Source organism: Microcaecilia unicolor, chromosome 6, assembly GCF_901765095.1.
Source record: "Microcaecilia unicolor chromosome 6, aMicUni1.1, whole genome shotgun sequence".
Taxonomy (NCBI): domain Eukaryota; kingdom Metazoa; phylum Chordata; class Amphibia; order Gymnophiona; family Siphonopidae; genus Microcaecilia; species Microcaecilia unicolor.
In genome coordinates this window covers 281,880,665-281,906,854 of record NC_044036.1, presented here as the reverse complement: position 1 = coordinate 281,906,854, position 26,190 = coordinate 281,880,665, and the positions used below count along the sequence as shown (strand labels likewise).

General features: G+C 43.4%; 1 protein-coding gene across 5 annotated transcripts in view; it reads right to left on the bottom strand.

Annotated features, from left to right (window-relative positions):
• Positions 1-25,792, bottom strand: part of INPP5E (inositol polyphosphate-5-phosphatase E) — a 45,372-nt gene extending 19,580 nt beyond the window's left edge. For 4 of the 5 annotated variants that reach the window (XM_030207624.1, XM_030207622.1, XM_030207625.1 and 1 more), the window contains exons 1-3: positions 25,518-25,792; positions 16,426-17,438; positions 14,231-14,354 (exon numbers count right to left, since the gene is read on the bottom strand). In XM_030207624.1, the coding sequence (XP_030063484.1) occupies positions 14,231-14,354; positions 16,426-17,216 (915 nt within the window). In that variant the 5' untranslated portion in view covers positions 17,217-17,438; positions 25,518-25,792. The remainder of the gene's footprint in view (positions 1-14,230; positions 14,355-16,425; positions 17,439-25,517) is intronic. The other variant, XM_030207623.1, reaches the window with a different exon arrangement.
• Positions 25,793-26,190: the final 398 nt, after the last annotated feature.

Below are 26,190 nucleotides of genomic sequence, written 5' to 3'. Positions count from 1 at the left end.
CCACAACATCCACCAGCACTGGATAACCTGGGGAGCAGAAGACCTGATCTGGGAACTGAATCCAGATTCTCTACATAAATAAACTATCTGGTGGCTCCTCAGACCCATCTCTGTTTGGGGTATTCCAGGTGAAAGTGCGGCCTGGGAGAGACAAGTAAGCAAACTCTCTTATTTCTCTCTGACTAGTGTAGTATACATAAGCATAAACATAAAGGAATCCTGTGCAGAAGGAAGGGATCCTCAGGAGCTTAGCCTAGAATGGGTGGCAGAGCTGGTGGTTGGGAGGCGGGGCTAGTGCTGGGCAGACATATACGGTCTATGCTGGGGCTGGTGGTCGGGAGGCGGGACTAGTGCAGGGCAGACTTATACGGTCTGTGCCAGAGCCGGTGGTGGGAGGCAGGGATAGTGCTGGGCAGACTTATACGGTCTGTGCCAGAGCCGGTGGTGGGAGGCAGGGATAGTGCTGGGCAGACTTATACGGTCTGTGCCAGAGCTGGTGGTTGGGAGGCGGGGATGGGGCTGGCCAGACTTGTACGGTCTGTGCACTGAAGAGGACAGTACAAATACAAAAGTAGCACATATGAATTTATCTTCTTGGGCAGACTGGATGGACCGTGCAGGTCTTTTTCTGCCGTCATCTACTATGTTACTGTTAGGCATATTTTCAAAGCACTTAGCCTTCCAAAGTTCCATAGAAACCTATGGAACTTTGGAAGGCCAAGTGCTTTGAAAATATGCCTCTATGTATCTCATTCTACTCCAGAAAGCTTTTCCAGAGAAATGTAGTCTGACAAGAAAATCCAGAAAAGAAATTAAGGGCTTTTCTGCTGGGACCCATGTGCATGCCTATGCCCAGCAACTGCATGCATCCAAAGCCCTGAATCAAATCTCCACTGTGTGCATGCTGCTTCACCATGTTGCCAGATGCAAACGTGCACAAAGGACATATGACAAGGAAGGCAGTCAGGATGCACATGCTGGAGATGTGGCATCTACTTTGGACTAGAATTAAAAAATTCAGATCCAACATTACAGCACTGGGAACATCGGAGAGCTCCTGGGGTCTAGCCGGAAGGAAGAGAAACAGTCCTGAATTAGAGTGGAGTTGGGGCAGGGAGGAACAGAAGCACAGGGAGCGATGAGTTCACTTTTTTTTGTGTGTGTGTGGGGGGGGGGGGGGGGGGGGTTGGCATAAAAGTGCTGGAAAAAGAAAGAGGTGAGATTATGGGGAAAAATTTTGCGCGTACTGAATACTGGCCAGAGAGACAGAGTATTCCTCGGGGAGAGGAGGGGAAGGGCTCCAGGAGAAGGTTTGAGACAGTAAGTGTACGTGCCTACTATCCATCCTTTTTGAAGGGCCATTCCACTAACTGTATTTTTGAAGATGACAGGAAAACTGTACAACAAGAAAAACAAAACAAAAACTACTGGCTACCAGTAAGAGTCGAACCAAATTCAAAATTCTTATATTAGTTTTTATGGCAATTAATGGCTTAGGTTTGGGTTATCTCACTGATATGTTAACAGTCTTTCTAGACAAATGTGTTCATCTACAGAGATTAGACTGACTATTCCCTTGAGAAATGCCTGGCGTTTATTCGCTATGAGTACAAGGACATTAGTAGGGAAAGGACCTGAACTGTGGAACTCATTGCATGTGTATATAAGAATGATCATTAATTATGTGAAGTTCAGGCACACTAAAAACCTGGCTTTTTGAAAAATACGTTGAACAATCTTTTCTTTAATGTTTTCCTATGGGTTATTTTTAATATGATGTTATTTTCTGTAAATGCCCTCCTGAGGGAGGTGGTGGAAAAAAAAAACCCAAAAGGCATGAGATGAACACAGAGGGTCTCTAAGTAGAAAATGAATGATATGAAAACCAAACTTAAAGGGTTGTATATGCATTTGCATGTCAAGTGGTACTTAGATGGCAACTCTGGCTGCACCAACTAAGGCCGGTGCTGGGCTGGTTAGTACGGTCTGTCCCACATATAGCAATCTGGTTTAGGATGGGCTGGAGACAGCTTTGATGGAAACACCAGTAATTTGGAACGTGAGGACAGTGCCGGGCAGACTTTTATGGTCTTTGTCCCGCAAATGACAAGACGGATTCGGATAGGCTGGAGTGGGCTTTGATGGCAACTCCAGTAGCTGGAACACAAGGACAGAGCCGGGTGGACTTCTATGGTCTATGTTCCAGAAACACTATGATCAAGTACATAATACAGTGGCGTACCAGGGGGGGGGGGGGGCGGTGGGGGTGCCGTGGCGCGCACCTGTTGCTCTGTCTCCGAGTTCGCAATTCGCATGTGTTCACTGCTCCCTCTGAGTCTGCCCCGGAACAGGTTACTTCCTGTTCCGGGGCAGACTCAGAGGGAGCAGTGAACACATGCGAATTGCGAACTCGGAGACAGGGCAACAGGCGCGCGCCGCGGCACCCCCCCCCCTCCCAGCAGCGTGCACCCGGGGGGGGGCATTGGCGATCCGCCCCCGGTTGTCAGCCAGCGTCAGAACGCCACTGACATAATATCTCATTCATTGCTGATTTAAATCTTGAATTGATAATGACTGTGACTGTTGGGCACACTGGATGGAGCATTCAGGTCTTTATCTGCCGTCACTTACTATGTTACTGTGGTAATAAACAGAAATAAATCAAAACGGAGAAAAGAAAATAAGATGCTACCTTTTTTTATTGGACTAACTTAATATATCTTTTGATTAGCATTCAAAGGTAAACCTTCTTCTTTAGATCGATTTCCGGAAAGTCCAGGACAAATCTCAAAGGGTAGATTACATTTAAGTGCAGAAGACCTTTCTAAGATTACCCCCTTCATATAAGGCGTTATCTTGCAACAGGAAATTTCCATTCTTATTTCAGAGTCGATTCCATTTGTCAATTCTGACTGCATGGAATTTTGTCTTCATGTGTTAATTTATTCTCTCAGAGAATTTAAAAAAAAAAATTGGTGGAAAAATGTCACATGTGCAGCCAGAAATAAATGAAGCCTGTTGTTAGCAGTGCTCAAGGGAAAACAAAGGCAGTCAGAGGAGAGCAACCACAGGAAAAAAAAAATTACCATTGCAGTGCCAAGATCTCCAAAGCACCTTTAGTTGCTAATGCGATTGTCCAGAGGCTCTGACTGCAGCAGACACCAATGTCTTGAAGTTTTATTGTACAAACCTTGCAATAACAAGACTAATCAGACTGCCAAATGCCTCTGCTTTTAGACATTTATATTTTATTTGATTTCCTATGGGGTAAAATGTCAAAGGCTCAAGTACCATTTTTTGCAGGTAGCAAACAAAAATAAAATCTGATTCTTGCTTTAAGTCCACCACTTCTGGGCAAACAGATTTTTAGCTGCCTCAAAATGTGCATGTGCTTTGTCCTACACAGAAAAGATGCATTCTGGGGACTGTTGTACATGTAGTTTTCAAAACATGCCTCTACATGTAATTACCCCCAAAAATATACGTATTGTAGGCATGTACTTACATCCAAATCTGCACCAGAACAGAAACAACAAAAGGAGTAAACAACATAAAAAGATTTTAAAATTTGGAAGAACAATGTTTGACAACTACAGTTTTACCCCTCTTCCCCCCCTCCCCCCCCCAAAAAAATATGGATTTTGGCATGCAGAAATTCAAAGACCAAATATCTTTTTGAAGAACTAGCAGTCACACAACAGGAGATACCTGGGGGTCATCACCTCCAATGACCTTAATGCCGCAGTGAGTGTGCCAGTGGTTAGGAAAACTAATACTACAGGGTGAAGCAAAAAAAAAAAAAAAAAATAGTAACTTCCCTAGAGTTTTTTTTGCAGTTTTCTCAGCAACCGCTTTGAATTTCTTGTAATGTATTTATAAAGTTCAATTATATGATCACAAGAATAACATCTTGTAAGTAACACAGAACAGAAAATATTTCATACAATGTAATATAAAAGGAAACAAATCAAATTATCCTTAGACCACTACAATGGGGAGGAGAACCCAAAGCCAGAAGAAAGCAAAGAGAAGAATAAAGGACAGAAAATATCCAATATAGAAGATACATAAGGCTTAGCAGATTTCACCCCTCAAAACTACAGTAAAGCTCAAAAGCTAACACTCAGACGATCTTCATTTCTAGAAAACCCCTCAATTGTTTTGGCGCAAATAAGACATTTAGTTCCTCCTAATTTAATCATACATTTACACGGATAAGCCAATAAAAAAGTGGCACCAAGATCTCTAGTCTCTTTCCTTATAGCCAAAAATTGTTTCCTCCTCTCTTGAGTAGATTTAGTCACATCAGGGTAGATCAAAATATGTTTGCCATGAACCACTTTGAATTTCAACAAGAAATTTTACATACTTATTTAGTCATCATACTTATGCATTACTATTAAATAATACTTAATTATCTTAAGCTATGTTGATGCTACTGACTGACCTTTTAGTGTTACTACCTAGCGATTTTTGTGCGCTAAAAAATGTTTTGAGCTAAAACACAGTAAAACAACATCATTCAAACGATACAATTAACAATGTGTCAGAATTTCACAGTCATTGTGAATGCTCAAAATGTCCACCCCCAGCTTTAACACAGGCGTTCAGTCACTTTGAGAAGTTCTTAGCAGCCTTGTCGATCGGTCCTCGTGGCAGGCTGTCCCACATCATCTGCAGGGTTACCTTGAGTTCGGCGATTGTTTGCAGATTTGGGTGGAGCTTGTGATAGGCCTTCAACATTGTTCCCCAAACGTGGTAATCCAAGGGGTTTAGGTCAGGTGAATTTGTTTACAAAAGTCTACATCATTGTGACATCATTTAACAGTAAGCTGGTACCCCGTTTGTTTTATTTTTTTTTCCAAATGATTGTAGTTTTACAGTGCAAACATTTTTGAATGTGAAAAAAAAAAAATCGCCTGGTGGTCATATTAAAAAGTGCCATGTTTAAAGATAATATTCCACACAGAACATAAACATACATAGTAACAAACAAATAAAGCTGTAAAATTTCAGATTGAAATTCCAAGAGGTTGCTGAGAAAACAGCAAAAAAAAACTCTAGGGGGTTACTTTCTTCCACGGAAATAGAGATAAACACTAAATTGCTAGACCAAAGGTCCATCAAGCCCAGTATCCTGTTTCCAACAGTGACCATTCCAGATCACAAGTGCTTGGCAGGATCCCCCAAAACATCAAGATTCCATGCTGCTTACTCCCAGGGATAAGCACTAGGATTTCTCCAAGTTTACCGTAACAATGGTTTATAAAGTTTTCCTCCAGGAACTTAGTCTAGCTGGTTTAAAAAAAAAGGTTTGGACACCCCTAGCACATCTCTTCATTTACAGTCTTAACTTCATAGTCAATTATTCTAATTAGGATAACAAGAGGGAAGTTTTCATTATATTTAATTACTTTCTGAGAAGCAAACACTAAATAAATCACACAATATCTAATATAATAAAACTCACCCTCAACGTTCTGAGGACACTGACGTCACTTCTGTAATGAAGGGTTCGTGGTGGTGAAGCCACCAAAAGCACCATGTCGCTGGGCCCCACCCTTGCGTCAAACGTGATGAAGTCGAGGGCGGAGCAATGGCGTCATGCATCGAGGGCGGGGCAATGGCGTCAGTGGCTTCACAACCAAGAAGCTGATGAAGGTGCGTTCACAAGGTGCAGACCTATGGCGTCAGTGGCTTCAGAACGACGAACCGGTGGGTAGGGAGGGAGGGGGTGTTGGGGAGGAAAACCTTGCTAGCGCCCGTTTCATTTGATCCAGAAACGGGCCTTTTTTTACTAGTATCATATAATCTTAAGGCTCTTTATATTAACCTAATATCCCTAATACTTAAGAGAAGTTTTAATTAAACAATACAATAATACTAAGATGCAGACAGCAGTCCAGCAGCGAGGGGTGCTACCCAGTCTTTTGCATTGAGTGTCACACGTATGATTATCTCCCAGTTGGAAAGAGGTTATACGTGTGTGCTCGATGAAAGGAGCTCCTAGCTCTCAGAGAATCAATCTGTTCTCTTGAGGCTAGAGCAGCAGACTTGGAGAAGCTCAGGGAGACAGAGAGGTATATAAAGGAGGCCTACAGAAATGTTGTAGAGGAGTCCCACCTCCAGTCTGGCAACCCTTGTGCTGCCTTGGAAGAGAGAGGTCTCCTAAAAGGAGAGCATCACCCTGGTGAAGTAGGAAGTAATCCTGTAGCCAGGACCTGCTCACCAGGGGATGCAATATCCTCTCACACTGAGGATGTGTCTCCAGGAGCTTCTGCCCAGGAGGGAAGGGTTAGGACAGGTGTTGTAGTTGGTGATTTGATCACTAGGCATGTAGATAGCTGGGTCACTGGTGGACGTAAGGATCGCCTGGTCACTTGCCTGCCTGGTGCAAAGGTGGCGGACCTCACGTGTCAATTAGAAAGGATTTTAGATAGTGCTGGGGAGGGGCCAGCTGTCTTGGTACATGTGGGTACCAATGACATAGGAAAATATGGAAGGGAGTTTCTGGAAGCCAAATTTAGGCTTTTACGTAGAAAGCTGAAATCCAGATCCTCCAGGGTAGCATTTTCAGAAATGCTACCCATTTCACATGCAGGACCCAAAAGGCAGGCAGAGATTTGCAGTCTCAATGCGTGGTTGAGATGACTGTGCAGGGTTGATGGATTTAGATTTGTTAGGAACTGGGCAACATTCTGGGAAAGGGGAGCCTGGTCCAAAACAATAGAATCCACCTTAACCAGGATGGAACCAGGCTACTGGCACTACTTTTAAAAAGGACACAGAGCAGCTTTTAAACCAAAATGGGGGTGAAGCCGACAGTCGCCCAGGAGTGCATGGTTTGGTGTGGAGTATCCTTGAAGGATACTATTGAAACAGGATCTCTAGGGAATCCCAAGAGATTTCAATAATGGTGAAAGAAAGCCAGGAGAGTTTAATGGGAGAACACAGTAAAGGATGCAACTTATCCCCATCACCTTTAAAGCAGCCTGTAGATGCAAGGAAAAAACACAATCTGAAGTGTCTATATACAAATACTAGAGGCCTAAAAAAAAATAAGATGGGAGATTATTTAGTGCTATATTCTCCAAATCTCTCATCTTATTTTTGCCTATTATAGCTACCTCTTTATTTAGTGCTATATACTCCAAAAGAGGTAGCTATAATAGGCATCTCAAAGACTTGGTGGAAGGAGGACTATCAATGGGACACTGTTATCGGGGTACAAATTATATCGCAATGATAGAGTGGATCAAATTGGGGGGGGGGGGGGGGTGTTGCAAGCCATGTTAAAGAGGGAACCAAGTCAAACAAAATAAACATTCTACATGAAACAGATAACGTGGAATCCTTGTGGATAGAAATTCCATGAGTGAAGGGAAAGAGTGTACTGGTAGGGCTGTACTACTGTCCACTGGGACAGAATGGACAGATGAAGAAATGTTTACAGAAATTAGGAAAGCTGGCAAATTTGGCAACATTATAATAAATGGGTGATTTCAATTACCTGAAAAATTGTGGAGAAAAAAAGACCTCAGTATAACCGGCAACACTTCCTTCCAAAGGAATCACCTTATAATAAGAGTGTGCGCCTCATTAATCATGAGTCAAAAAAAACTCCACATTAAATTACTTCATAATATATTGTCCATCCACCCTCTACAACACTTCATAGGTGGAAACACGTAAAAAATGTAACAAAATGTTACTTATCTTGGATGGCAACAATAACATCAAAAAAATCTTTTATAAATCCCAGCAGATATTTCCACAGCCATATCAATGTTGTTATGCCTTTGGAAGTACACGGGGTGAGCTCATCTCTTGGATGTGGTTATTAATAATTTTTTCCCCTGACGCAGCCAATCATCGGCGAAACAGGGCTTCCCTGTCGGGATATGACGAGAAAGCAGGACATAAGCTAATATAATCGCTGTGGAAATATCTGCTGGGATTTATAAAAGATTTTTTATATGTTATTGTTGCCATCCAAGATAAGTAACATTTTGTTACATTTTTTACCGTGTTTCCACCTATGAAGTGTTGTAGAGGGTGGATGGACAATATATTATGAAGTAATTTAATGTGGAGTTTTTTGGACTCATGATTAAAGAGGCACGCTCTCTTTTTATAAGGCGATTCCTTTGGAAGGAAGTGTTGCCGGTTATACTGAGGTCTTTTTTTCTCCACAAGTTTTCATGTATTTAAGTCCATGATTTCCCCTCAACACTTGACTATATTGTAGAAAATTGTGAAGTAGTGGTGATTTATATTCTACATATTCTATATTGTTGATTTCAATTACCCCAATATTGACTGGATAAATGTTACATCAGGGAGTGCTAGGGAGGTAAAACTCTTAGATGTAATAAATGACTGCTTCTTGGTCCAAGAACTGACAAGAGAGGAAGATATTTTAGATCTAGTCCTTAGTGGAATGCAGGGCATGGTACAAGAGGTAATGGTGTTGGATCCACTGGGAAACAGTGAACATAACATGATCAAATTTGAGCTGATATCTGGAGTGAAGTCACCAAGGAAACCTACTGTAGCAGCATTTAATTTTTGAAAGGGTGACTATGACAATTTGAGGAAAATGGTTAACAAGAAGCTAAAAGGGTCAGCTGCAAAGTTAGGACTTTAAATCAGGCATGGGCGTTCTTTAAGAATACCATCGTGGAAGCCCAGACCAGATGTATTCCACGTATTAACAAATGTGGAAAGAAGAGCAAATGACAGCCAGAATGGTTAAAAGGTGAAGTGAAAGAGGCAATTAGAGCCAAAAGAGCATCCTTCAAAGAATGAAAAAAGGATCCGAACGAAGAAAATAAGAAGCAACATAAGCGCTAAGCTAGATGCAAAGCACTGATAAAGAAAGCTGAACAAGAATATGAAGAAAAACTTGCCGCAGAGACAAAAACTCATAGTAACACCTTTTTCAGGTACATCAGTAGCAGAAAACCTTTGAGGGAATCCTTGGGACCGTTAGATCATGAAGGAGCAAAAGGGGCCCTCAGGGAGGACAAAGCCAAAGCAGAGAGATTGAAAGAATTCTTTGATTTGGTCTTTACAGAAGACGATGGAAAGCATTTCTGTTATAGGTAGATCTCTTACAATGGTGACGATGTAGAGGAACTAAAAGAAGTCTCAGTGAACCTGGAAGTCATACTGAACCAAGGTTTGGACAAGTTCCTAGAGGAAAAGTCCACAGTCTATTACTGAGATGGACAAGGGGGAAACCAATGCTTCCCCTGGGACTGGTAGAATGGAATGTTGCTACTAATTAGGTTTCTGCCAAGTACTTGTGACCTGGATTGGCCACAGTTGGAAGCAGGATACTGGGCTATATGGACCATTAGTCTGACAACAGTATGGCTATTTTTATGAGCCAAATTGACAAGCTAAATAGTGATAAATCACCTGGACTGGATGGTATACACTTTGGGGTACTGAAAGAACTCAAACATGAAATTGCTGATCTGCTGTTAGCAATCTGTAATCTGTCATTAAAATCATCTGTAGTACCTGAAGATTGGAGGGTGGCCAATATAACGCTGATTTTTAAAAAGGGGTCCAGGGATGATCCGTGAAATTACAGACCGGTAAGCCCGACTTCAGCGCCAGGCAAAATAGTGGAAACTATAATAATAAAATTATGGAGCATGTAGACAAACATGGTTTAATGGGACAGAGTCAGCATGGGTTCAGCCAAGGGAAGCCTTGCCTCATCATTTTGATTCATTTCTTTGATGGCATGAATACACATGTGAATAAAGCTGAGCTGGTTGATATAGTGTATCTAGATTTTCAGAAAGCAAATGTTCCTCAAGAGAGACTCCTGAGAAAATTAAAAAGAAATGGGATAGGAGGCAATGTCCTTCTGTAGATTAGGAATTGGTTATTGGATAGAAAACAGAGGGTAGGATTAAATGGCTATTTTTCTCAGTGGAGGAGGGTGAATAGTGGAGTGCCGCAGGGATCTGTACTGGGACTAGTCCTATTTATATTTATAAATGATCAGGAAATTGGAACGACAAGTGAGGTGATTACATTTGCAGATGACACAAAACTATTCAAAGATGTCAAAATGCATGCAGATTGTGAAAAATTGCAGGAAGACCTTAGGAAACTGTAAGACTAGACATCCAAATGGCAGATGAAATTTAATGTGGACAAATGCAAAGTGATGCACATTGGGAAGAATAATCCAAATCATAGTTACCTATGCTAGCATCAACCTTAGGACTCAGCACGCAAGAAAAACACCTAGGTCTTCTGCCCGGTGTGTAGCAGCGGCCAAAAAAAGCAAACAGGATGCTAGGAATTATTAGGAAAGGGATGCAAAATAAGACTAAGAATATTACAATGCCTCTGTATTGCTCCATGGTGTGACCTCACCTTGAGTATTGCATTCAATTCTGGTCACCATATCTTTAAAAAAAAAAAAAAAAGATATAGCGGAATTAGAAAAGGTTCAAAGAAGAGCGACCAAAATGATAAAGGGGATGGAACTCCTCCCATACGAGGAAAGGCTAAAGAGTTTAGGGCTCTTCAGCTTGGAAAAGAGATGGCTGAGGGGGGATATGATTGAGGTCTATAAAATCCTGAGTGGTGTAGAACAGGTAAAAGCGAGTTGATTTTTCACTCTTTAAAAAAATATAAAGACCAGGGGACACTCAATGAAATTACATAGAAACTAGTAAAAAAGGCCCGTTTCTGTTAGAAATGAAACGGGCGCTAGCAAGGTTTTCCTTGGAGTGTATGTTCAGATGGAGCGTGCGTGAGAGATGGAGCGTGTGTGTCAGAGAGAGAATGTGAGAGAGAGACAGAGTGTATGTGTTTGTGCGAGAGAGAGAGTGTGTGAGAGACAATGTTTGTGTTTCTGTGTGACACTGTGTAATAGAGAGGGACAAAGACAGTGAGTGTGTGAGTGTGTATGTGGCAGACAGAGAATGAGTGACTGCGTGTGTGGTGTGAGGAACCCCCTCACCCCCTCCCTCTCCCCTGCCCCCTTGCAGCCAGGCATCTGCAGCGACCCTCCTCTCCCCGTGTTCCCCCTGCAGCCACCCATGTCCAGCATCCCCCTGCAGCCACCCATGCCCATCAACCCTCCTCTCCCCCTGCTGCGTCCTTCCTGTCTCCCCTGCTCCCCCTGCAACCACCCATGTGGTCTCAGGCCCCCCCCCCCCCCTCAGCATCCCTCCTGTCCCCCTGCAGGCACGCATGTGCAGCGTCCCTCCTCTCTCCCCTGCAGCCAGCCATGTCCAGCGACCCTTCTGTCTCCCTGCCCCCCCTGCAGCTACCCATGTCCAGCGACCCTACTCTCCTGTGCAGCCACCCATGTCTGAGGACACCCCTCTCCTTTTTCCCTGTTCCTCCCCTGTGGCCAGTCATGTCCATCGACCCACCTGTCCCCCCTGATGATCACCAACCCTTCTGTCCCCCTGCCCGCCCTGCAGTGTCCGTTCTGTATCCCCTGTCCCCCTTGCAGGCACCCATGTGGTGTGTGGAGCCCCATCCCTATCTCCCTGTTCCCTGCCCTCCCTGCAGCCACCCCTGTGCAGCAACCCTCCCCTCCCCCTGCTTCCTTCCAGCCACCCATGTCCAGCGAGACCCCCACTACCCCCCCCAGCCGGCACAGCACCCAAAGCAAGCCCCTTGTCCCCCCCCCTTCGCGCATCACCCGACCCCCCCCCCCACCGTGGCACATCACCAAGCCCCTCCCCCCCTCATCAACCCCCTTGCCACCCGCAACCGCTAATACAAACTGTGTCCGGCGGCTGCTGCTTCTGCTATTCATCAGCAGCAGCCCGTACATAAAGAAAACAAAAAAAAATCCTTTTAAAACGCTCCTCCGTTGAGAAGCATCTCACATTGGCTGAAGTCTCAGCATGCGCTCCTCCTCTCCCCTCTGACGTCTCGGCGTTTCTCCGGGGTCTTCCGGCAGGGGCACTGATGTTGAGGGGAGAGGAGGAGCGGCTGCAGAGACGTCAGCCAATGTGAGATGGTTCTCCATGGAGGTGCGTTTTAGGAGGTTGTTTTTTTGTTTGTTTTCTTTATGTACGGGCTGCTGCTGCTGAGTAGAAGCAGCAGCAGCCGCCGGACAGAGTTTGTATTAGCGGTCGCGGGTGGCGAGGGGCTTGGTGAAGCGGCGGGGGAGAGGTTGGGTGATGTGGCAAGGAGGGAAGGGGGTAGGGGCTTTCTGATGCCCTGTTGCATGGGCTGTTGTGGCGATGCGGCGGGGGGGCACTTAGAGGTGCACCGTCGAGGCTGTTTGTGTGTGTGTGTGTTTGTGTGTGTGTGTGGGGGGGGGGTGTTGCGGGTGGCTTTTGTGGTTGTGTGGTTGGGGAGTTTGCCAGCAGTCTGTAGCGATTCCTAGGCAAGGGGAGGAGTACGGAAACACTCCCCCTGCCTGGGTTGTTGTTTGTTGGAGGGGGTTGCCAGTTGGTAGGGGTGCCTTTATGGATCCCTTTACTCTCTGTGTTCCGCCCTCGAGGGCGGGGCAGAGAGACATGGTGAGTTGGATGGCTTCACCACCATGAACTTACGAACTGTTTAGGGATTTTGCAGATGGCTTCAGCAGGTTGTCTTCAGAATGTTGAGGTAGCGTTTTATGTACAGATGGGGAGTGGCTGAGGGCGGGTCTATGAGTGAGGGTGACTGGTCCTAGCCTATGAAGACTACAGGATTTTTGTGCTTCTCTGTCTTGGAGTGAGCTTCAGAATGTTCAAGGTGGGATTTATTAATATAGGTACTTTTAAAACAAATGGAGGAAATATTTTTTTTTTTTTACTCAAAAAAATGGTAGGCTCTGGAACTCGTTTTTGGAGGATATGGTAACAGCGTGTCTGGGTTTAAAAAAAGGTTTAGACAAGTTCCTGGAGGAAAAGTCCATTGTTATTGAGATGGACACGGGGAAGCCACTGCTTGCCCTGAGACTGGTAGCGTGGAATGTTGCTACTAATTGGGTTGCCCTGGATTGGCCACTGTTGGAAGCAGGATACTGGGTTAGATGGACCACATGGCTATTCTCATGTTATGCTTTTACCACATCCTCTCGTAATGAATTCTAGAGCTTTATTACATATTGAGAGAAAAAGTATTTTCTCCTATTTGTTTTAAATGTACCCACTTTGTAACTTCATGGTGTGCCCCCTAGTCTTTGTACTTTATAAAAGAGGAAGCAATTGTGTCCCTCTCTGGGAAAAAGTGACTACAGTAGCAGATACAAAATGTTGAGAATGATTCATTTTTCATGCCAAGGATCCATAAGCAGCCTGAAAGACTTACATGTCTGACTGAACTTATGTAACTTTTTTATTTGTTTCGCATAAAAGGATGTGGTTTGGCCTGTTGTATTACAAATTGTTTGCTCTAACAGAATTCATTAAAACCTCATTTTTTGTTTCTGGTGACTTTGGTCACAATTGGATCATGTTTATCCGTTCCACTCAACTCATGATTTACCCACCTCTTTCATATCTCCCTTCAACTGTCTCTTTTCCAAGATGAAGAGGCCTAACCTCTTCAGTTTTTCCTCACAGAGGAAATTTTTGTTCACTCGATAGTAGAAAGAGAGAAGTTATGTTTGGTTATGGAGACCATACCTTAAAAACACAAAAAAAGGACACCGAGAACGTAGAGGCAATTCAAAGGAAGGCTACCAAAATTGTGCATCAACTGCACTGCAAGCCATACACAGAGCCTGGACCTTTCGTCTGACCAGTATGCCACATCTTAAGTTATTGGCGCCAAAAAGAAACAGATATTCCTGGGAGAGACACAAAGAGACCTTTATGGCAAACACAGTACATAGGCCATAGATCAAATAAGCCCTGTGACAGCACAGTAGCCAGGAGGACCAAATGCACCTTCTATGTCAACTAAATCATCACACACACACAAAATCCCACAAAGTATTAGTTCCGAATCTGGGATTCCCAGTCATTTCTCAAACATGATGATTACTTGGGGGGGGGGGGGGGTACTTAAAAATGCACCTGTGGTAGGTTCAGGAAAAGAACACAGATTCATGCTGCACAGCTTGCCTTGATGAAAGGAGAGTTAGACAATATGACGGAAACCCCTAGGTAGGCACAAGTCACCTTCAGACTTGGTCTCCGCCCTTATTACTAACAGAAGCCCAAACAGTAGAAAAAAGTCTCTCTATCAATCAATTTATTAGAATTTTAAAATAGAAATACTTCAGCAAACATGTTAGTGTCACCTTTTTGCCTTGCATATTCCACGTGGCCACAAAAATCCCTATCTTCCGGTCCGGGAAGTAGCGGTCTAGCTCATCTGCTCCTAAGAGTGGACCATTAGCCAAGAGGCTACCTTCCAAATAACTTCTGCAAAGAAACAGAACACAGTTAGGCTGACAAAAGCTAATACCTAGAAACACTAGTTAGCAACTTAGTGTCATCGTTTACACAAAGAAAAAAAAAAACAACTTTCTAGATTTCTTTATCTACCATTATTATTCCACGATTAGACATCTGTTCATAGACCCTTATCACAGCCGACTGCTGCCAGGTTAAATTGGTTTTTTTTTTTTATTTATAAAGAATAAATAAAATAAACAAAGTATAGGACAACATGAAACACAATACTACCAAAACACATAAGTAAACTTATAGACAAATAGAAAAACAAAATTAACAGTCCAAGAACAATGCCTTAAACAGTTTGCAAAACTATGGATAACCCTGTTTTTCTAAAGTATCTTTCGAATAGGAGGCTCATCAATTGATCTATTATGAATCTTTGAGGTAGCAGAGTATTTCTAGGGACTTACGACCCTACAACCAACCAAACTAGGTGAATCATCCTGGACTTTCTATTTTGTCTCTAAGCAACACTGCCTGACTGAACAAACACTTCCCGAGATGCAGTACCCCAAGAGAAAAAGATGGGGCACAAGTAAAGCCAAGAATATATAAATTTGCCAGAATGTGATCTGATAGAAAATACCTGTTCACAAAGGCACTGCTTCTTATAAAAATGTCTACCACCATAACAAAATATAGTTTGACCATCTAACACTGTCCCTATTTCCAAGGGCGTTCAGAATGGCTAACAATCATAAAATACATTTAAAAAAAATCACATAAAAGTTTTAAAACCCCTTACTGAAAGAAGTAAAAAGTGACCAAGGTCCTCTTTCATTCCAGGCTGGATGTATGTCCAATCCTGTGCGCACAGACTTACTCTGATAGAGCGACAGCAGCTGACAAAGCCATTTTAACTTAGCTTATGTTGGTGATCTCTAAGACTACTTAATCACTCTATAACATATGTTCCTGTACAGGTACAAGTACTTTTTCTTACACACCATCATTCTATCAGCTCACTAGTAGTCTGGCTTCCAGGCAGAATTAAATTAAAAAGAAAGAAACACCCTAAAGAAATAAGATACTCTGATGAAGAACAATTCAGTTAAAAGAAATGGAAGGCTGCACTACAAAGTAGCAAAGAGGTCATAATTCCTGCCACAGGAGCCATCCGAGCCAACTTTTCAAAATGATTAGGAATGCTAAACCCAACACACATTACGCCTCTCGCTGGACACAGTAAAGGAGTTTGCTCAATATTGGGGGTGTTCAAGCATCCATAGAGCTGGTTCCCATTTCCTGCATTATTAGGACAAGGGCTGAAATAACACTGAGGGAGCAGGTGATTAGGAATTGTATTTAAAGAAGTATGAGCAAGAAGGAATTAGGACTCTGGCTAAAAATGGTATCTCCAAATGCCTAATAAAAGTGAAATGTAAAAATGGTCCACTTTGAGCGGTTAGTTTTTCAAAATTTTCAATGGGACAAGTCAGCTGCTTGTGAGTTATCAAGCTACAAAAATTAGATCTACTCAGAGGTGAAAGATTAGCTGAAGAATGCTGTACATGCCTGCATTTATGACACACAGAGGAGACTGGAAAAGAACAGCAAAGCATAAAGGAAAAGCAAAAGGCTGCTGGCAGACATCTGAAATGCAGGATGGAAAAAGGATTGTAGCTCATCTTTTGCATGAAAGACATTATCCAAAAATCCTAAAAGGATTAAACAGCTCAGCTCTGACATGTCCTGTTTTAGCGGCCATGAAATCTTCTATTAATAACCAAAGATCTTACATATGAACTTTTAAGACCATATACATTTCCCCCCTGAAGAAAGGATCTAGATCCATATGGTCTCAAAAGATCACATATAGCATCATCTCTGGACAATATGTATGTGCATGCAAATAATCTACCTCATGCTTTTGACTTTTGAAAATTTATTTTTCTAAACATTTATTTTATTGTATAACTTTACAAACTGCTTATTAAGGCACATTTAAGAAAAACCTTGCAATCTATTCTGCATCAAAGCCTGCTTTTCTAACAGGGCCCTCACATATCATGCAGGTATTTTATCTTTTCCATACCTGTTACGAACATCCTGAGAACGAATGGGTGTAAGCAAGCTGAAGTTGGACCTCATGGAGTCTGTAGATCTATTATCAAAGACCATACTGGAGAGCCGCCTGCCACTCAGGCTACTGCTTTGCCTCACACAGTTGGTATCAGAGGACGAATTACTATAATCCACACAGTCTGGATCTATCTTATTAGAGGTCCTCAGTGACTGAGAGGAAATGCTGAACTCTAAGAGGGGGAGTGGCACAGGAGGCATTATTTGAGTCAATATGGGTTTATTCTCTGTAAGTCTGCCAGAAACATTTGGGTTCCTATGACTAGTCTTTAAAGAGCCATTACTATTTGAACTCACAGATGGTCCATCCTGTGGCCCATGGTTCAAGGAGGGAAGACTTGTTGCTAATTCTTGAAGAGAGTCGTTTGAAGAAGCAGTGTCGTTAAGGTCCCGTAGGCTCTCCTGGCTGGTTTTAAACCTTCGCCTCCAGGTTTTTTCATCCAGAGACAGTGCTCGTTCCAGTTTTGGTTGCATGGGAGGCTTCGGTTGGCTTGGTGGTCTTGGAACATCATAAGTACTTATATTATGTTTATTTTCCTCAGCTGGAAGCTGTACACTGTCATTCAGCAAAGATTGCTCTGCTGGTTCTTCCTGAGTGATTTCCTGCTGTTGAGCTTCAGGTTTTGTTTCAGCTGGTTCACAGACCTCCAGCTCCTTTATCTTTTTTAATTTTCTGCCTCCTTTAGCAGCAGCCCTACCAGCTTTTGGCTGCCGTGAAAGGCTGGTTTTTTGGTCCATTCTCATAGATGGTTCACAATAAGATAAGGTGGGACATTTTAAAGGTTTCTGTCCCTTTTATCTAGGAGGAGCCATGTTTAAGCACTTATTTCTCTTGCTGTCATATTTGGAGAATTGTACTTCACTTTTGGTATCCTGAGTCAAGGTGAAAAGGCTAGGAATTGAGAAAAATCACACACTTCATCTGTAGTGAGGTAGAATTAGTGCAGATGGGTTCATAGCTGAATCCTGTCATTTTTCAAAAAGAAAAAAAAATGACACTTAATTTTACTTACATTATTGAGAAACTAATTCAGCAAAGAGCATGCCTTTGAACAAATGGGATAGACATTTAAACTCATGACTGGCACAGCCTGTTCCCAGTGACCCAGGGCCACTCGGTAACCCAAACATATCAAATTAGCAATTCTCCAACAGATCAAGAAAAACACACAGAAGTGTTTTTGCAACCTGTACTGCAGGTTTGGATCTCTTTGTTTAAAATTCAGCAGGTCTCAACATTTTACCTTTATTTTTTCATTCAAGGTACTCTTGGGCTCCAGCTCTATGCTGCTTTCACTGGCTCTTCATTGTGCTACTGTGGTGTATCTAATTCGGAAAGGATTTCCCAAGAGCACTTTTTTTTTTTTTTTTTTAAATATTGTTGTACTGCAATTTATATCCCATATGAAGGCCCCAAGGACTGTTTTCTCTTGTAGGAAAATAAGACAGAAGAAAATCTTAGGTCTCAGTTCATCAAGCTATGTTGGTCTCAGCACATCCTCGATTGGTATTTTAATTGATCTAAGCAGACTGGATAAGCTGTATGATCTTTATCTGTCATCAGTTTCTCTGTTTCATACTATGTAGCTTTCTAACACAGTAAGCAGCTTCCAAGTTCACTGCATTTTAAAATTCATTATCTCTGCCCTGTGCCATCAACCTGAACACTGGAAAGAAACATTATCACATCATGTTGCCACAATCAAATACTGAACAAGACAATTGCAGGCTATGCATGTGATTTTGTGGTATACTGCAAGAAAAGTCAATGTTCGTATTGAGATCGGAATGGAACACTAAAGTGTCAACATCTGCACTATTACTAAAACATTGAAAAATGAAAGCAGAGAAAGCATGCATGGCTTTGGGAATGCTTCCCAACATAGAAGGTGTAGGGTATGATGTTGGTTATGTCTGAAGAATGGAGATTGTGGGTGTGTGTGGGGAAGATGCGTTTACGTTTGTGGGAAGTATAAATGGCAGTGTCTCCAAATGGGTTCATTTTGCGTATACAAGGACAGTAATTAACCTCATTCCTAAACCAGAAGTATGTGCAACATGATCTCAAGCTTTCAAATTTACTGCTAACACTTGCTGTAGTCCTTGCATTGTGCCAAAGAGAGTTTACTTCTGGCGTTCATAGGATGTAACATGTACAAGGTGTGCTTGAAAATTGCTTTAGACTTGCAGCATACAATACATTGGGACTTATTTCAGTATCTTTCTGCCACATTTCTTGGACTCCTGACTTCATTGTTTGTGTAGCATGAGGGTGTATATCTGGGAGATGGATGGGAGAGGTTGGTGTACACATTTTAAGTGTATGATGTGTGTGTGTTTACCTTTTGATGGTATGGCTGTATATTTGTTGGTGGTGGCTGTGGTTATTATCTGTACAGTGAGGCGTTTAAAGGAATTGCTCTCTATGGAAACTTTTAGTATAGTGATACAGAGTATCATAACACCACATTTTGACTACTGCGACAGTTTATTGAAGGACTGTCAAAGAATGTACTGAGGACTTTACAGTTAGCAAAATGCTACTGCTAGAGTCTTGTGTGTATTGTCTAGATGCGATCACATTTTAGGTGCATTAGCAAACCTACACTGGTTATCAATAGAATTTAGGGTTAGATATAAGATTCTTTTTTTTTTTTTTTTTTTTTAATGGATTTAATGCTTCCAGTAATTTCAACAGCCTTGCATTTACATAAACCAACAAGATCTTTAAGGTCAGCATCACTGAAGGTGTTAGATGTGCCTTCTTTTAGGATAATCCAACTGGAGGAATATAGGTCCTCAATTTTCTATGTCACTGGACCTATTTTATGGAATGATCTTCCCTTGTCATTGAGAGTGATTGATAAGGTTGACCAGTTTAGGAAAGCTTTAAAAACTCATTTATATCAGACTGCTTTTAACATGATCACTTGAAAGGTTAGGTGAGTGATGATTGAGAATGAGAGTTCTTGTCTGACATCTAAATGGTGATTTAATAATATAATTGTTATGATAATGTGATGTTATTATATGAATATTTTATGTACATTGTTAACAGCTTAGAATTGTAGATTAAACGATCTATACATTTTTATAATTAAAAAATAAGTATTGTGAGGGATTATGCAAATGTTATATAAGTGTGGAAAAACTAGTTCTTACCTGGTAGTTTTATTTCCATTAGTCCCAACAGATCAATCCTGAGACTTACAGGTTATTCCTGTCTGCCAGCAGGTGGAGATAGAGAGAACATCAGAGCTCTGCCATATAGGACCCTGTGCAGCAGCCTTACTGTTAGTATTGCCGATAAAGCAGTGAACAGAAAGAACAAGAAAGAGAGAAGTCTCCTGCCTCATCAGAACATTTCAATAAACAACACAAATTGGTTGAACTCTCAAACATAAACATTGAAGAAATCAGTCTGACCTATTGGGACATGTGATGTGCTTCCTCAGCACAAAGCACCTGCATTCAGGTTGTGAATATACCCCGTTTCCTTGAATCTTTTTTTTTGTGTAATAATAAAGGTTTCTTTGTGAACCATTTCTGCGAACATTCCACACCTACAGATCTAAGTGGATAGAGAGGCGATAAAGATCACCAAGATGCAGGGTCGGCCTCTGGATTGATCTGTTGGGACCAGGTAAAAATTAATTTTTTCTTCCACAGATCAATTCAGAGACTTGTGAGATTTAACAAAGCAGTCCTCAAGTAGGGCAGGACCTGGCAATCCCTGCTGCCAGAGCTGAGGCTCTGAAGACTGCATTCCTCTGGGCCAAAACATCTAATTGATAGTGTCTAGCAAAGTTATGAATCGAGGACCTATACATTTCATCAATAGATATAGCCTGCATCTCTGCAAAAGATGTAGCTTGTGCCCCAGTAAAGTGAACCTTTAGCTGTAGAGGCAGCAACTTCCCCGCCAAGATGTAAACAGAAGAGATGGCTTCCTTAAGCCACCTTGCTACAGTACCCTTAGACACCTGGTCACCCTTCTTGCAGCCAGGCAACATAAACAGATGATCAGACCGACAGAACTTGGTCACTTCCAAATAGTGGACAACAATCTGACAAATATCCAGACAACGAAGACCATGAAAGAACTCTGGGTAATCCTCCCTATGGAAAGAGGCAAGAGATATCGAGTGGTTCATATGGAACCCCATACCCACCATTGGAAGAAAAGGACAAACCCATCCTGATTGTGACCCTTGCCTCAGTAAAATGGAGGAACAAGTCCCGACACGAAAGCGCCTGCAACTCTGACACCCTTCTGGCTGAAGTCATGGCCACCAGAAAAACTATCAATGTCAGATCCTTCAGGGAAAGTTTATCCAACAGCTCATATGGCACCCTCTGAAAGGCCCGCAGGACCAAATAAAGCAGTGGTTGGCTCCTCAAAGACGGTGGCCGCAGAGCCGCAGAATGCTGCAATTCCCGTGGAGCCCACCAAAAGTCCCCTGATGATCCCAATGAGGTGCCCGGGCTTGAGGTACTTCATTCCGGCCAGAGGAGAGCTCTGCGGTGAAGCGCAATCACAAGTGCCACAAACTCCCAACATTGCGAGCAGCATTTAACAGTTTTGGCACGAGCAGCTATCGCACAAGAAAGGCTATACTCACAGTTATGCTGGCAGAGGCAGAGCAGGAAAGAAACCAGGTGCTTAGAAAATCTGTCTCCATCCTCAATGGATTCTTCAATTTTATAGCCTTTGAAGCCCCCACCACCACCACCACCAAGAGGCAGAAGATTTCTAACTTAGAGGCAAGACAGCACAACAAAAAGGGAGACATGGGAAGGAAGAGCAGGAAAGAAACCAGGTGCTTTTTGTCTCCACCCTCAATGGATCTTTCAATTTTATATCAGCCTCTGAAGCCATCCCCCCTCCCCCCACCCAAGAGGCAGGAGATAGTAACATTGTAGATGACGGCAGAAAAAGAGCTGCACGGTCCATCCAGTCTGCCCAACAAGACAAACTCATATGTGCTACTTTTTGTGTATATCTTACCTTGATTTGTAACTGTCATTTTCAGGGAACAGACTGTACAAGCCTGCCCAGCACTATCCCCGCCTCCCACCACCAGCTCTGCCACCCAATCTCGGCTAAGCTCCTGAGGATCCATTTCTTCTGAACAGGATTCCTTTATGTTTATCCCACGCATGTTTGAATTCCGTTACCGTTTTCCTCTCCACCACCTCCCGCGGGAGGGCATTCCAAGCATCCACCATTCTAGAGGCAAGACAGCACAACAAAAAGGGAGACAGGGGAAGGGGGGAGGGACCTGGTACCACTAGGTGTATCCCGAAGCCCATATGAGTATCTCAACCCCTACGCTGAACTGCAGCTAAAAACTAGGCCAGGAGCCAGCACCAATACAGTGCTGCACAGGATATGTCCGACCTCCTGCTAGAGAGAGAGAATACTGAATGTGAGGCTGTTGTACAGGGTCCTATATGGCAGAGCTCTGGCATTTTCTCTATCTCCATCTGCAGGTAGACAAGCATAACCTGCAAGTCTCTGGATTAATCTGTGGGACAATATGGAAAGGGGCATTTAAGAGGTATTGGTGTGTATATACACTGGAGGCTGTAATTGGAGTGTAGGTACTGGGGGAATGGATGTGTGTGTATGGGTAGAGATAGCTTTTACTGTATGCATAATACCGTGCCAAATAGCTAAGTATATGCAAATTTTTTGTTTGCAGAACTTGAATGCTAATCAAGGACAGGAGTGGAGGAGGAGCCTAAGAGCTAGTGCAGTGGGCTGTGAACCTTGGGAACTGGGTTTGAGTCCCACTGCAGCTCTTTGTCAACCTGGGCAAATCACTCATCCCTCCACAGCCCAAGGTACAAAAATTTAGGCTGTGAGCCCACTTAGAACAAAAAAGTACCTGCATATATTTAAACCTCTTTGCCTGTACCATAGAAAGGCAATATATCAAATCCATGTACCTTTGACCCTTTACACGAGCACAAAGGTTTCATGGTAAGCATGGCTTTTTGTGCACGTCAGAATAAAAACAAAACATATCACCCATCAGCACCTCTTCCTCTGCATATAAACATCAGCCCCACAAAAATTTCTTGCACGTAAAATTCTTGTGAGGCTGGTATTTATGTGGAAAAGAACAGATGCCATTGTGTGATGCCGACACTGCTTTCTGGTTGCAAAACACAACAAAACTGGCAGTTATATCTTAAAAAATTGGCATTAAATTCTCTCCACTAAACCCTCAATGCTGCCTCAGACTTGGCAAAATTTCTCACATTGTGCACACGTCAAAAACCATCGTTTCCTTCTTGGCATTGAGCGGAATTCTTAATGGCCTCATTACTGTATGTTTAAATGTAGTGTTAACACCTGAACCCAATCTGCATGGGTTCCCCAGTGTGGCTAATGTTTGGTAGGCTGTATGATAAAGGGGCAGGGTGTACTGCTATGTTTACAGATGGAGAGGATGAGAGTGTGAGGTGTGCTTGGCACAGGAATGCATATAGCCTACACGTCTAGCTTTGCTATTTGAGTGTGTAAATTGAGAAGCTGTGTGCGGGGATTTGAGGGGAGGGGGGACGGTAATAGATAACGAGTGTACTGGGGGCAGTTCTAACATAGTAACTGTCAGCACATAAAGACCTGCACAGTCCACCCAGTCTGCCCAAGCTGGACAGATTTGAATCAGCACTTTGCACAGCTTCCACTTCTTCATGATTAAACACTAATATACTTTTTGTCTCTCCCTGCCAAGTTTGGGGCAAAAACCATAAAACTCTGCCCAGCACTGGTTCTACTTCCACATGGAGTTGCAGTCAAAGCCCACTCCAGCATTGATCCTGATCTATTTTTGCAATTTATGCGACCTAGACTATAGAAGTCTGTCTGGCACTGGTCATACTTCCCAACCTCTCAAGCTGCAGTCAAAGTTCACTCCAGTTATGAAGTCATTTAAGTTTTGCTTTAATTGGAATCCATCCTTTTTCTATACAGTGTTCCTCTGTGTTTATCCCACACATTCTTGAATTCCGTCCCCATTTGGTCTTCATAATCTCCTGCGGGAGGTCATTCCAGTCATCTATCACCCTTTCTGTGAAAAAGCATTTCCTGATATTGCTCCTAAGTCTCCCACACTGCAACCTCAACTCATGATCTCTAGTTCTACCGCTTCCCCATCTCTGAAAAAGACTAGTTTGCATATTAATATCTTTAAAATCTTTGTGTTTATATCATATCTCTCCTCTAGGATATATATGTTGAGGTCTTCAAGTCTCTTCTCGTTCCATCTTTTAGCACAAACCCCATATCATTTTTGTTGCCTGCCTCTGAACAGCCTCCAGTCTTTTGATGTCCTTAGCAAGATATGGCCTCCAAAATTGAACACAAACTCCAAATGGGGCCTCACCAATGACTTGTACAAAGGCATCAACACCTCATTTCTTCTACTCAGGGCGTTTTTTCTAGCAAAAGAAGGTGCCGGTACTCAAATGCTAGGCCACCCTTCAGGGATGGGGTGCTCACCGAGGGACCCACCCCACAATAGCCAGGCCCCTTGCAACCGGTCACAGAATCCATGGCAAGGCAGAATTGGTATGTAGAGCCTGAGCTTTTTCCATTAAAACTTTGGGTCCATGGGTCAATTTTAGCAGACAATGGAAAAGATGCAGGTACTACTACTTAACATTTCTAGAGCGCTACTAGGGTTACGCAGCGCTGTACAGTTTAACAAAAAGGACAGTCCCTGCTCAAAGGAGCTTACAATCTAATGGGCGAAATGTCAAATTGGGGCAGTCTAGATTTCCTAAATAGAGGTATGGTGGTTAGGTCCCAAAGGCGACATTGAAGAGGTGGGCTTTGAGCAAGGCTTTGAAGATGGGCAGGGAGGGGGCCTGGCTTATGGGCTCAGGGAGTTTGTTCTAGGCATGGGGTGAGGCGAAGCAGAAAGGGCGGAGCCTGGAGTTGGCGGTGGTGGAGAAGGGTACTGAAAGGTGGCATTTGTCTTGAGAGCGGAAGTTACGGGTAGGAATGTAAGGGGAGATGAGGGTAGAGAGGTAAGGAGAGGCTGCAGATCGAGTGTATTTGTAAGTTAATAGGAGAACCTTAAACTGTATGCAGTACCTGATCGGAAGCCAGTGAAGTGACTTGAGGAGAGGGGTGATACGAGTGTATCGGTCCAGGCGGAAGTTAAGACGTGCAGCAGAGTTCTGAATGGACTGAAGGGGGGATAGATGGCAAAGTGGGAGGCCAGTGAGGAGTAGGTTGCAGTAGTCAAGGTGAGAGGTAATGAGAGAGTGGATGAGAGTTCGGATGGTGTGCTCAGAGAGGAAAGGGCAAATTTTGCTGATGTTATAAAGGAAGAAGCGACAGGTCTTGGCTATCTGCTGGATATGCGCAGAGACGGAGAGGGAGGCGTCTACTGGCTATGCCTCTCTATGAAGTCTAGCATCCTTCTGGCTGCAACCACCATCTTGTCACACTGTTTCACTGCCTTAAGATTCTCTTACATTATCACCCCAGGTCCCTCTCCCAGTCTGTGATTATCAGCCTCTCACCCACTAGCAAATACAACTCTTTTGGGTTTCTACATCCCATGTGCATCACTCTACACGTCTTTCCATTAAATTTTAACTACCAAACATTAGATCCTTCTTCTGATTTCTTTAGATCACTTCTTATGTTGTCCACTCTGTTGCAAATCTTTGTGTCATCTACAAAACGACAAACTTTCCCTTCTAACCTTTTGGCAACGTCACTCAAGTTGTGTATCTCTGTGATATGTCTGGGGTGTAAAAATGTGTGGGGTATATGGATAGAAGTCTGTGGGAAGTGTTTGGGAATGTACGTTGGGGCAAGAGTGTGTGTTTGTGGGGAGGCGAGCTAATGATAAGAATATATATGAAATTAATGGTAACACCCCCTCCCCTTTTAGATGGGAATATTAGAAAATAAAGATGAATATTAGAAAATAGGATGAAGATGAATGCTTGTCTGCCACTCTGCCCTATCTGCTAAAATGCTGAATTGAAAGCTTCTGTAATAAGTAATGGTCTTACCAGCAGTGGCGTTGCCAGGTGGGGCGCAGGGAGATCGGTCACTCCCCCAAACTGATTTTTAGAAGCGATGGCGCTAAGCGCCAAATGCCTGCAATGCCAATGGCTTTCTCTGCCTCCTCCTCCCTCCCGCGCCAGTCTTGCACCTACTCCGAGTCCCTCTTCCGCCCGCTCTCACCCATCCGCGTGGTCGCTCGTTTTTGAAGTCCTGAGGCGTTCTCCCTCCGACACCGGCGACTCACTTAGCCAGCCTTTTGCCAGCATCGGGGCCTCTCTCTCCGACGCCTCCCATCTCTGCTGAAGACAGGAAGTTGCATTAGAGGAGGCGGGACGCGCCGTTCGGAGAGAGAGGCCCCGACGCTGGCCTGGCACTGGCAGAAGGCTGGCTAAGTGAATCGCCGGTGTCGGAGGGAGAACGCCTCAGGGCTTTAAAAACGAGCGACCACGCGGATGGGCGAGAGCGGGCGGAAGAGACGGGACTCGGAGTAGGTGCAAGACTCGCACGGGAGAGGGAGGGGAGGCAGAGAAAGCCATTGGCACTGCAGGCATTTCATCTCTTCTAAAAATCTCCCTACGCCACTGTAAAAATAAGGAACGATGGCAGTGGATTTAAATGCAGAACGAAGAAAGCAGCTCCAGAAAGAAATCGCGGAGCTGGAGAAGAACTTGGATCCTG